At 58.5% G+C, this 11,104-nt stretch overlaps 1 protein-coding gene across 1 annotated transcript; it reads left to right on the top strand.

Annotated features, from left to right (window-relative positions):
• Positions 1–2,837: 2,837 nt before the first annotated feature.
• On the top strand, positions 2,838–10,762 carry Klhl42 (kelch like family member 42; the record flags this gene model as incomplete). The annotated part of the gene is given in 2 exon segments (XM_055605646.1): positions 2,838–3,031; positions 6,024–10,762. Coding segments are annotated over 2 exon segments (640 nt in total), but the record flags the coding sequence as incomplete, so codon positions are not given.
• Positions 10,763–11,104: the final 342 nt, after the last annotated feature.

Raw genomic sequence — 11,104 nt, 5'->3', positions numbered from 1 at the left:
ACACACAGGCACCCACATGTATGTGTACACACAGGCAGCCCCATGTATGTGTACACACAGGCAGCCCCATGTATGTGTACACACATGTATGTACACACATGCAGGCATGCAAATAAACATGAAACCAAGTGTGACGGACTGTGTAGGAGGCTGAGTGAGCGCACCCTGTCCCTCCTGTGCTGGCCAGGGCTGCTGTGTTTCCACCCTCCTGAGACACAGGAGCAGCCGCCGTCAGCACGGGGCTCAGGAGGCTGAGGCAGGGCCCTGGGGTCCCACCCGAGCCGCGAGCCTTCTGAGAAGCAGCAAAAACAAAGTGAGGAAGGTTTTTTAGCATCAAGAGTGTAATTTGAGAATAGCTGTAAGAGCTTTCATTGACTCCACAGAGATGGCGCTGGGGGCAGGGGGGTGGGGTGGAAGGGTCTGGTCTGTCTGCGCCCCGTGGGTCTCAGCTGGTCTGCGTGGACTCGGCGCGCTGGCCCCGCAGGCCGGCCTCTCAGGGCTCTCCGTCCCTTAGCCGCGGCTCCTGTCTGCTTTCCTCTGGACATCCTTCCTGTGCTCTTTAAACACGGCCACGTGCGTCCTGGCTCCCGCCTCTCGCACCTGCCTCACCTGGTTTTTAAGTGTGTGTCTGAGTCCAGGTCTTGCTGTGTTGTTCAGACTTGCCTCCCACTTTGTAATCGAGGCTTTAAGCTCCGATCCTTGTTTCTCAGCCCTTACGGAATCTCAGCCCTCCCTTCGTCTCCTGCCTCTGTCTTGGGAGTTGAACCCAGGGCCTCCAGCAGGCTGAGCCGTGTTCCGGAGTCACCGTGCGGGAGCCCTGGGGCTGTGCCTTTCTCCCCAGTGCAATGGAAGTGAGGTTGCAGCCATGTCTAATTTTTCTTGCTTGCTTACTGAAAGTGAGTCCTAGACAGCTACGAAATGAAGCTTATTTGGTATTACAGTTACATTCCTCCCTGAACATGGTGTGTCAGGGTCAACAGGAAGGAGGAAAAGATAATTGTGAAGTAACTGACAGCTCAGACGTGCACTGAGGGCGTTGGATTTGTCATAGGAGCAGAAACTTCAGGATTCTGGAGGCCCCTGGAGCTAAGGAACCAGGGTTCAGGGCTGGAGGGAGGCTCTGTGGACAGGGCCCAATGGCCTGAGTCCACCTCTGGGACGCCTGTGGCTGTACAAGAGAACTGACACCTACAGGTTCCCCTGACCTCCATCTGTACACTGTAGCTGCCTGCGCACGCGTGTACACAGAGACACAGACACGGTAAATCAGTGTAGGAAAGCCTGGCTACAAAGAAGGGCTCCAGTGTTAAAGGTCCCACACTGCTCCAGAGGACCCGAGCTTAGTTCCCGGAACCCGCCCCGGCTGGCTCTGCACACATCCAAATACTCCAAAATACCGGCCCGAGGATTTTAATTAGCTCAGCCGTCCTGTTTACCTGTGGCCTCAGAGTGAATGAGCCTTGCAGTGAGCTGTGTGGGCCCTGCTGGAGCGTGAACCTTGAGCTCCTCTGTGAGGACAAGTGAAGTATGGATTGTGTCAGGAGAAAGCTGAGAGGAGAGTCTGTGCTCTCTCTTGTTAAGACAGTTTAAACTCTGGGCTGTACTGGTGCACACCGTTAACCCCAGCACTTGGGAGGCAGAGGCAGAGGTTCTGTGAGTTCAAGGCCAGCCTGGTCTGTGGAATGAGAGCCAGAACAGCTGAACTTACATAGAGAAACCCTGTCTTAAAACAAACCAAAACTTTAATGTGTGTGTGTGTGTGTGTGTGTGTGTGCGTGTGTGTGTGTGTGTGTGCATGCACCACACATGTGCCGGTGCCTGAGGAGGCCAGAAGAGGGAGCCAGAGCCCCTGGAGCTGGAGTTACAGGAGCTTGTGGGCTGCCATGTGGGGGCTGGGAGCTGAACTTGGGTCCTCCACAGGAGCAGCCCGTGCCTGCAGACCCCAAGGCCTCTCTGCAGCCCTGCTGTCTCTCCTGCTCATGGGCCGTCTTAGCCTTGGCGGTTGTGATCCCCACGCCCCGTCCCTGCTCCCTCCTCCCTGCTCCTCCCCCACCTCCAGGCTCAAGTTTGGGACCTTCCTCAGCTGGTGATGCAGTTTGGTGAGGTTGTGGGCCTCTGAGCGGGGGTGGGGTGAGGCGAGCCGCACAGGGTGGGATTTGAAGGCCACACCAGCAGCTTCCTAGTTCCTTCTCTTTCCGCTGTGGTGTGAGGGTCTCATGCCCCTGCCACTGTGGGCTGTTGAGCTCCTTCAAACGCTCCCTGCGTCACAGGCGGAAACGCTCTGAAACCGAACCAGAGTCCTCAGTTGTTTCTGTTGGATACGGGGACCCAGCGACAGGAAAGCAGCGGGTGTGGCTGGGTGCCAGGTCCCTGTGTGAGATGGCGTGGACTGCACATCACCCAACACCCTCCAGACGGCGGGTAACAGAACGAGCGTGCTCTCTGCAGGCGACATAACGAGGGCGCTCTCTGCAGAGCTGTCGCCCTGTGTAATCTAAGGGGGAGATGGCTGTGCGTGTCCGGTGCAGCTGCCGTGTGTTAGTGACACACTTGGGTCTGGAGCTGCTGACTGGGTCCACGAGTGACCTCCTCGGATGAGGTGAGCGATTGGGTGTGGCCCTGTTCCTGGCCTCGGGCCCACAGGCAAGACTGGTCCTTGCCATAGGAGCTGCCGTTGGCCGTTGTGTGTGCCCGCGCCTTCCCATCTGCCCAGCAGGACGTGCGGTCGTGGGCACAGACGCCCCCTGAGGGTCGCCCCCGCAGCCGTCAGGCAGGGCGCCCCGCACCTTCCTCCCCGCCAGGCGGAGCTGACCTGGAGGGCTTGTTCTTTCTTTCAGCTCCAACTTCAAGCTGGTGGCTGCGAGCGCGAAGCTGTACGCCATCGGCGGCCAGGCCGTGTCCAACGTGGAGTGCTACAGCCCCGAGCAGGACGCCTGGAACTTCGTGGCTCCGCTGCCCAGTCCCCTGGCGGAGTTCTCGGCCTGCGAGTGCAAGGGGAAGATCTACGTCATCGGCGGCTACACCACCCGGGGTGAGGAGGCGCTGGCCAGGCGCTGAGAGTGTCCGAGTGTGAATTTATGCACCCGAAGCGCGGGCCTGGCGGCAGGAAAGGCTTCGGTGACCTTATCTGAGTGTGGACATTGTTCACACGGAAGAGGGGGGTGTCTGTGTGCATCTAGACGCCCGGCCCTGTGGTTGGAGGTTTGGGCCACAGCTCTGCCTGGGCCAAGTGTGAGCTAGGCCCTCCTCCCCTCCCGGCCGCCCGGGAGAGACCCTGAAGCCCAGCTCGGGACCCTGTCCCTACGTCCCTGGAAGGAGGTGGGCACAGAGCGCTCTCCAGACGTGTGAGGACGAGCAGTGACGGGCGCACTTCCTTCCTGCCACATGCAACTCTGTAAACAGCAGGCACCAAAGCAGTACTCAGATCAGCGAGCCAGGGCTGGGAGTGCTGGTGGGCTCCTGTGATCCCCGCCCCGGGGAGGTGAGGCAGGGGTCAGCCCCGGAGATGCTGGAGCATGCCTGCGGAGAGGAGAGAGCAAAAGCTCAGCCTCCCTCGCCTCCTCAGCCTCCTGTCTGCCCGCGTCCCGGCAAGTGTGTCTGCCTGTCCTGTGCTGTGCTCGCCCCCTCAGGCCCCTGTCTGCCGTCCCCTGTGTGTCTGCCTGTCAGTAGTCTCTTCTGTGAGCCTCTAAGATGGTGCTTGCAGCTGGGTTTGTGAGCTAGAGCCGTTTCTGTTTATCGTCGTTCGTTACCTTTCAAATGAGGACTCTGGTGGGCGCTGAGGTTGGGGTGTAGACGGGCCGTGGGGGAGCCCCTCCAGCCCTGCAGGTGGCCCTGTATTTGTGCGCCTCAGAAGAGGCCGCCGAGGGTGGAGTGTGATGGGGGCGTGGGCTGCCTCTTCAAGTGCTGCCACTCCCCAGTGACCCCACAGCAGAGAGCAGAGATTTTCCACCGTTTCTTTGTGGAATCAGGACGGTTTGCCTTTGCTAGCAGCCTTTCAGCGTCACAGTCACGGTGGGCCTGCGTAAAGGCCTCAGTGGCCGTGGACTGAACCTGCATCCGTGTCTCTGTTTCTCTAGGAAGTGACTAGCTGACTGGCTGGGTTGCTTCCATGGACATTTTCTTTGAGGTGATGTGGCTTGTGTTTTGAGGTGAGGTCCTACACTCCGAGGTGTAGAGCTCTGCAGCTCAGCACCCCCCCCCCCAGAACCCAGCGTGAGCTGTGTCTCAGCTGTGGCACAGAGCGCACCTCACACAGCTTGCTCGCGGTTTCTCCACGCAGGAGCTGCGAGTCCTGCCACTGGCTTTTCCGTGACTGTGGCCGCACAAATGGGCTGTGGGTTTGACCCTTTGTGTGTTTTGAGCGTCACCGGGCCCTCCTCACTTGGGCCACCCAGGGTGGTGTCCGCCCTGAGTCCCCTGTGCCAGAGGCCATGCTGCGTGGTCAGCGTGGGCGGGCGGGCTGTTTGTGTTCTGAGCTGAGAGGCAGCACCGCAGCCTCTGTGGTCCCAGCACTCCTGACCGTTCCCGTGTCAAACGGCTCCTCCCAACTGTTGCGGGGAAAACAAACAAAAACGAGAAGAAATAAAGACCAGCGTTTGAGTTGGTTCTCATCCTGATGACTTCTTAAAAGAGATTTTAAAATTCACACATAACGGTCCATGACTTTTTGGTTTTGTGTTGACACAGGGTCTCCCTGTCTGTCTCGGAGCGTGCTGTGCTGTGTATAGCCTGACTCAGAAAGAGCCTCCCGCCTCTCCTGGGTTAGAGCTGTGCCTCCCCACCCCGGCTGGCCCGTGACTTTTCTAAGAGACTTTCATGATTTTAGTTCTTTCCAGGCAGTGGAGAGATGGAGATACCAGGTGAGGTAGGCCATCCCTGAGGCAGGAGGATTGCTGCAACTTTGAGGCCATTCTGGGCTACATACCAAGTTCCAGCTCAGGTGAACACAGGCTAGAGAATGAGACCCTGTTCAAAATCAAAAAGCAAACAACAAAAACGACAGACAGAAATCCAGCGGGGATCCCAGCAACCCTCAAGGGCAGAGGGATCTTCTGAATGCGTCGATTCAAAGATTATCCCCTAAGTCGGGGTGCCTGAGCTCCCTGAAGGGCCGGGGAGCTACAGTATGCCGAACAGGGGAGGGCCTGGCTGGTGACCGGCCACAGCCACCCCCTCGGCCATCTCCTAGAGTGCTCTTCATTGTCCGAGCACGCAGGCCTTCGGGAGGACCAAAGAGAATACAGTTTCCTCGGGGCACAGGAGCCCCAAAACACGAAGGACTCGGCCTCCCTGTGCCCTGCTAGTTTGGACCCAGACTTGGCTCTGGAGCACTTTTGCAGTGCTCTGAGTCCCGGTCAAGCCTGTCCAAGTACGGCACCTGTCCGGGCCTCACCTGGATGTCTGGGCCTCATCTGGATGTCCTGGCTTTACCTGGATGTCTGGGCAGCTGTCCTGTCATTTTGCTGAGGAAGAAGTGTTACAGTGTGGGGTTTCCGTTTTGTGTAAGACAGTGCAGGCCGCTGGGGCTCTGTGGTTCTGAGGTTCTCAAGGGAGGAGTGTCTCAAGAGGAAGCCAGCGGACGCCGCTGGCCGCACTGCCTGGGTGGCGTGCCATCTCTCTGTTCCGGAGTGTTGCAGTGTCTCTGTGTTCCAGGTGTCACGCCGTGTCGCTGTGTTTGGGGTGTCACATTGTCTCTCTGTTCTGGGGTGTCACGCTCTCTGTTCTGGGGTGTCACTCTTTCTGTGTCCCGGGTGTCACTCTGTCTCTCTGTGTTCTGGGGTGTCATGCTGTCTCTCTTTCTGTGTCCCGGGTGTCACGCTGTCTCTGTGTCCTGGGTGTCATGCCGTCTCTGTGTTCTGGGGTGTCACGCTGTCTTTCTGTGTCCCGGGTGTCACGCTGTGTCTCTGTGTCCCGGGGTGTCACGCCGTGTCTCTGTGTCCCGTGTGTCACGCTGTCTCTCTGTGTCCCAGGTTTCACGCCGTGTCTCTGTGTCCCGTGTGTCACGCCGCGTCTCTGTGTTTCAGACCGCAACATGGACGTCCTTCAGTACTGCCCCTCCGCCGACCTCTGGACGCGAGTTGAGACCTGCCACGTGCACTTCCGCAAGCAGCAGATGCTGTCGGTGGAGGACACCATCTTCCTGGTGGGCGGCTGCCTGCACGAGCCGGGGCCCAGCCGCAGGGGCGGCCCAGACACGCTCACCGTGCGCTCCTACAACACGGCCACGCGCCGCTGGCTCTGCCTCAAGGAGAACACGGCCAAGTCGGGGCTGAACCTGACGTGTGCGCTACACAACGACGGCCTGTACATCATGAGCAGGGACGTGACCCTGTCCACCAGCCTGGAGCACCGCGTGTTCCTCAAGTACAACATCTTCGAGGGCAGCTGGGAGGCCTTCCGGCGCTTCCCCGCCTTCGGGCACAACTTGTTGCTCTCCTCCCTCTACCTGCCCAACCCGGCAGAGACCTGAGCAACAGCGCAGAGACAGCCGGGTCAACGTGAAGGAGGCCAGACCCTTGCCACAGACTCCGGGAGGGATGGCGCAGCCTGGCAGAGGTCACGTGTGTGGGCTCAGCTGTAAGGAAGCCTCCTCGAACTAATGACTTGAAAACTCGGGCAAAGAGACCAACACTCTTCCTCCTACCCTGTCCTTCACATCGTGGGAACAAAAGGTCATGACAAGCCCCACAGTCCTCAGCCGCCGTGAGAAGGTAGCCAGGGCTGGCGTGGCAGGGCCCTGGCGGCGCTGACAGGCAGCAGTGATGGCTTTGTTTCGTGTTCTTCCCTTCCGGCTGGGAGTGGAGTCCAGGCCTCGTGCTAGGCCAGTAAAACAGGCTGTTTCTTGAGGTCACCCGAGATAGCATCAGTAGAGATTTTCCTTTTCGTGATCTTGACAAGCCTTAGCGTCCACCTCCTCACCCCTGCAGCCACGCTCGCCACCCCGTCTCTGATCAGGCACTTCATGGTATGTTTGTGTTCACAGACCCTCACAGTGTGTCCAGCCTCTGACATTTAGAAATTACATTACCATTTGTAAGGTTTGGGCACGGTTGAGTTAGCTGAAAAGCAACCCAACTCTTGATGTTTTAAGCAAGTTCCGTAGGTTGTGCTGGCTGCACTCATTGCTCCCCTGGGCCGCAGCTATGGTGCCTTACCTGCTCGGGGACAGAGCCAGACAGAGCCCCAGCAGCAGCTGGGCCACCAAAACACGAGGAGAGCGCCTTCTCGGCCGCCTCTCCCATCCTCTCGCACTTGGGGGTGCTGTGTGGGTGGACCCGGGACCCCATGATGTAGGCAGCAGGGCGACACAGGCTGCTGAAGCTGCCCCGTGAGGTCTTTGCTTTCTGACCATTGCTACAAACATTTTACAAATTGAGTCTTAAGTGAGGGAAGCACCAAATTTAGGAAATGCCTTTATGAGTTACTTTTACTGAACGTGTTTGACTTGGTTCTTGTTTCATGATTTACAAAACAGAACAAACAACTTCTGCACGTTTAGACGAGGATAGGCGTGCAGCGTGCTGTGCCTTTCTGTGGGAAGGGTGGCTGCAGCTCCTGTGTGCTAGGAGGCAGGGAAAGCTCTTTCCAGCCTTGGAATGACCTGTGCTGCCATTGCTGAGGTCAGATGGGACTCCAGCCTCACGGCTCTCACGCCAACAGCAGTGAACAGCTCGAGAGATTTCGTTAAGTCAGTTCCAGTGACTAGAAATACCTGCCAGGCAGGGCTCGGGGCTCCTTAAAAAGCTCGAGGGCCCACTCCGTGTGCAAGAGCCTTAATGGCCGGCACATACAGCGGCAGCAAGCCTGCTCCCTCAGGAGTTCAGTGAAGAGCATTTGCTACAGCAGCTGCAGTGTGGGGCAGCCAGCACACGGAGCCGACCGCGTGGCGGCGGGCAGAGCCTCTCAGTCACAGCCCTGCATTTAAGGAGGTCACAGCAGAAGGAAGCGTGCAGGCAGCCCGTCCCCAGCACAGCTGCGCACCTGGTCTCGGGAGAGGAGTCCCGTCAGGGCCCCTGTTAAGCCAGGCCTCTAAGACATCGGTAGAGCCTAGCTACAGACCTCCATTTGCACAGCTGTTCAGAGGTTCGTTAGCCTTTATCTGAGACATGCTGGCAGTTCTTGGGGTCTTGTCACCAAATCTACCAGTAGCTGTCCAGCTAGAAACTCGCTTATAACACTGCTGGACGCTTGGGCCACGTCTGTTTCCAAACAGTCTGTTTCACTCCTTTTTTTTTTTTGGCCGGGTACTGCCTTACATCCAGGGTAACCCCAAACCCGGGATTCTCACTCAGCACCCTAAGTGCTGGGATTGGGGGCCTCCTGCCGCCATGCTTGCCTTTAGTTATTATTTTTAAAATTGTTTTCCTGGATTCTTTTCAAAAAACAAAAACTCTGAACTGAGATCTTCACCAAAGAATGGTACTTATAGATTTAATTTATATTCACTGTAGAAATGAATTTTGGGAGCCTGTAATTTCATTACCGCGCTTTCAAATCTAAATTGTTTGTTGCTGTGGGTCTTCATTTTCTGCAGCATAGTTCTGAGTATTCAGAGGAGACTGGTGGCTGAATTGGCAGTGCATGAAGATGGGCAGTTCTCTTGTGAAAAGCCACATCTTGAAAGTACAGTACTGTCAACCAGTCCGTTAGTCCTGCTGATGGCCACCTTTGGCCTATTTCCTAATGCCAGCGACTTGGTTCTGGACCAAATGAAGCTGTAGCATCGTCACCCACAGAGCGTTTGTCCACCCCAGCCGCACCCTCCCCAGCCCTCCCCAGCCCCAGCCCTCTCCACCCTCCCCAGCCCTCCCCAGCCAGGCCCAACCTGCTGCCTTGTACAGCGCATGGGTCTGAGGCATGGCCGCCCGGACTCCAGCAGAACTGTGCCCATTTGGCTGCCAGCTGGGTTTGATGACGTCTGCCTGTGCCCTTCACCCGAGTGGGCATTTGGTTCTGCTGGTGCCGTTTGGAGACTTTGGCTGGGATGAAGGACCGGAAGCCTCCCCCAGGCAGCTCCCTGTGTGCACCTGCCTTTGTGGTCTCTTCCCCTCCCGTTGCCTCACCATCCCCAGACGCTTCTGCCGGGTTCCGAGCCCCACTGTGCGGCAGGAAGTGCCTGGCAGGACCCGGGCAGGGGCTGCCTGCCGGATTCGTGGACTTCGGGCATGGGCGGTGTGGGCTGAGGGCCTGCTGCCCTGACTCCGGCACCCCCCCTTCAGGACGCTGCTCCCCGCGGCCTGGGAGGGTTCCGGGATCGCTGAGAATCCGCAGCCTGGACAGCCTGCGCCCAGACACGCCAGAGAACCTGCACGTCTGGGCCCCGGCAGCAACCTCAGAAGGCCTGAGTCAGCAGGAAACCAAAGAGACTGGGACCGTGCTGTTCTGTTCCTTGTCCCTAAAGCCTCGAACCCAAGCAGCTCGAAATGCCTTAGGTTCCCACCCACACCGGGTGGGGAAGCGCGTCTCCTGAGGGAGGACAGGAGCATGTTACCGTTCAGTAAAGCTGTGTGAGAGCGCTAGGGTGTGCTCTGCAGGCCAAAGGGGGGAGAGGAGGGCCTGCTGTCCTCGTCCCCGTCCCGGGAGCGGAGCGGGCCGCCGACCGACGGTTGTCCTGAGCGGGGAGGCTGAGGTGGCGCCGCCCCTCTGTGCCGGGGTTTGCCCTGCCAGCCCGCCAGAGGGAAGGGAGTACCGGCCCCGGCCCGCCTCACGGACAGGCTGGCCTGAAGGGCGACGTGACCCGTCATCACTGCCAGACGAAGCAGTGAGCCGCATCCGCTCCGCTCCCCGGGGACAGAGACTGTCAGTGCCACTCAGTGCCGAGCCCGGGGCCCTGGCCGGGCGCTTCCCTGGACGGCACTCGGCACTCGTTTCCGCCAGGGCGCTGGCAGCAGGGCCCCTGGCCGGGCTCGCGGGCTCCGTCTGCCGGGCCTCCTGCGCCGTGGCGCACTCTGCCCACTGCTCCACGCTGTGGATGCCCCCGGGCCAGTTTGGCCTCGCATCTGAATCGTGTCCGTGATTGAGTTTTTCACTTTTTCACAGGTTTACTGTTTTCTATGAGCCTTGCGCTTCTCAGTGTGGGAAACAAAAATGATGTGCAGACTGTTCTGTTTAGCGTGCAGCGAGCACCGTAGGAGGCAGCGGGAAGGGCTCGGCAGGCGCCAGGCGGCGCTGGCACACGTAGGCCCCTGCTTTAGAACATTCCCGAGAAGAGCTCAGCGGTGCCCTCGGACACCTTGTCTGCTGGCCGTGCTGAGTTTGCCTTGTGGGTGATTATTGAGCCGTTTAGTGCACGCGTTTGCCCTTCACTTTCTTCGGTTGGTTTGGGAACACAGCAGGAGACACAGTGACCGCCAGCTGCCAGTGTGGCGTGGCCGCGTCCACCTGTCCCTGCAGGAAGCAGCGAGGTGTGAAGAGGGACCACGGTGAAGGGCCAGCGCTTTCACCGCCTGTCAGTGGTGACCTGAAGGGAAATGTGCGTCACCTCAGGGTAGGCGAGCCACTGTCCTGCAGCGCTGGCTTACCTAGCTCTGTTCTTACGGAAAAGGATAATCTTCAAGGTGTGCTCTGTCACGACTGACACTTTCTTTGTCTGAAGATTGTATTGAGGCTGTAGTTTGGAGTGTGGCAGAAACACACCTGTCAGAGTGTCACATTGTCACACACCAGTATTTAAGCGCCTCACACCTGTAAGCCACGGCGCTCCGTCGTTTTGTTTCTTTGGACTGTGAACTGTCTTCAAATAAAGTAGTTCTCAGCCAGTTTTCCATGTGTGTGAGCAAAGCTGGGAATCAGGGGGGCGGGGCTCCAAAACACTGGGGGATCCTGAGGCCACGGGAAGCTGGGAAGAGGGCGCACCCCACCGCCCCAGGGCGGTCCCGAGTGTGGCCTGAGCCAGCCTGGCTGCGGGCTCTGCACTCTGACCTCCGCTCACTCCAGGAAGGCGAGGACACGATCCTGGCTTGTGTGTTGACCTGATGGTGACCCTGGCTGTGAGGCTGGCGGGTGAAGACAGTGAAGTCGCTGCCCTTCTGAGCAGCCTCTGGTCGCTCCGTGCAGGAAAGGTGAGCAGGCACTTGCCCTTCCTAAGTGCATATTACAAGACACT

The sequence above is a fragment of the Psammomys obesus genome, unplaced genomic scaffold (assembly GCF_907164565.1).
Source record: "Psammomys obesus unplaced genomic scaffold, mPsaObe1.curated_primary_1811, whole genome shotgun sequence".
Taxonomy (NCBI): domain Eukaryota; kingdom Metazoa; phylum Chordata; class Mammalia; order Rodentia; family Muridae; genus Psammomys; species Psammomys obesus.
This window is presented reverse-complemented; position numbering and strand designations above follow the sequence as displayed.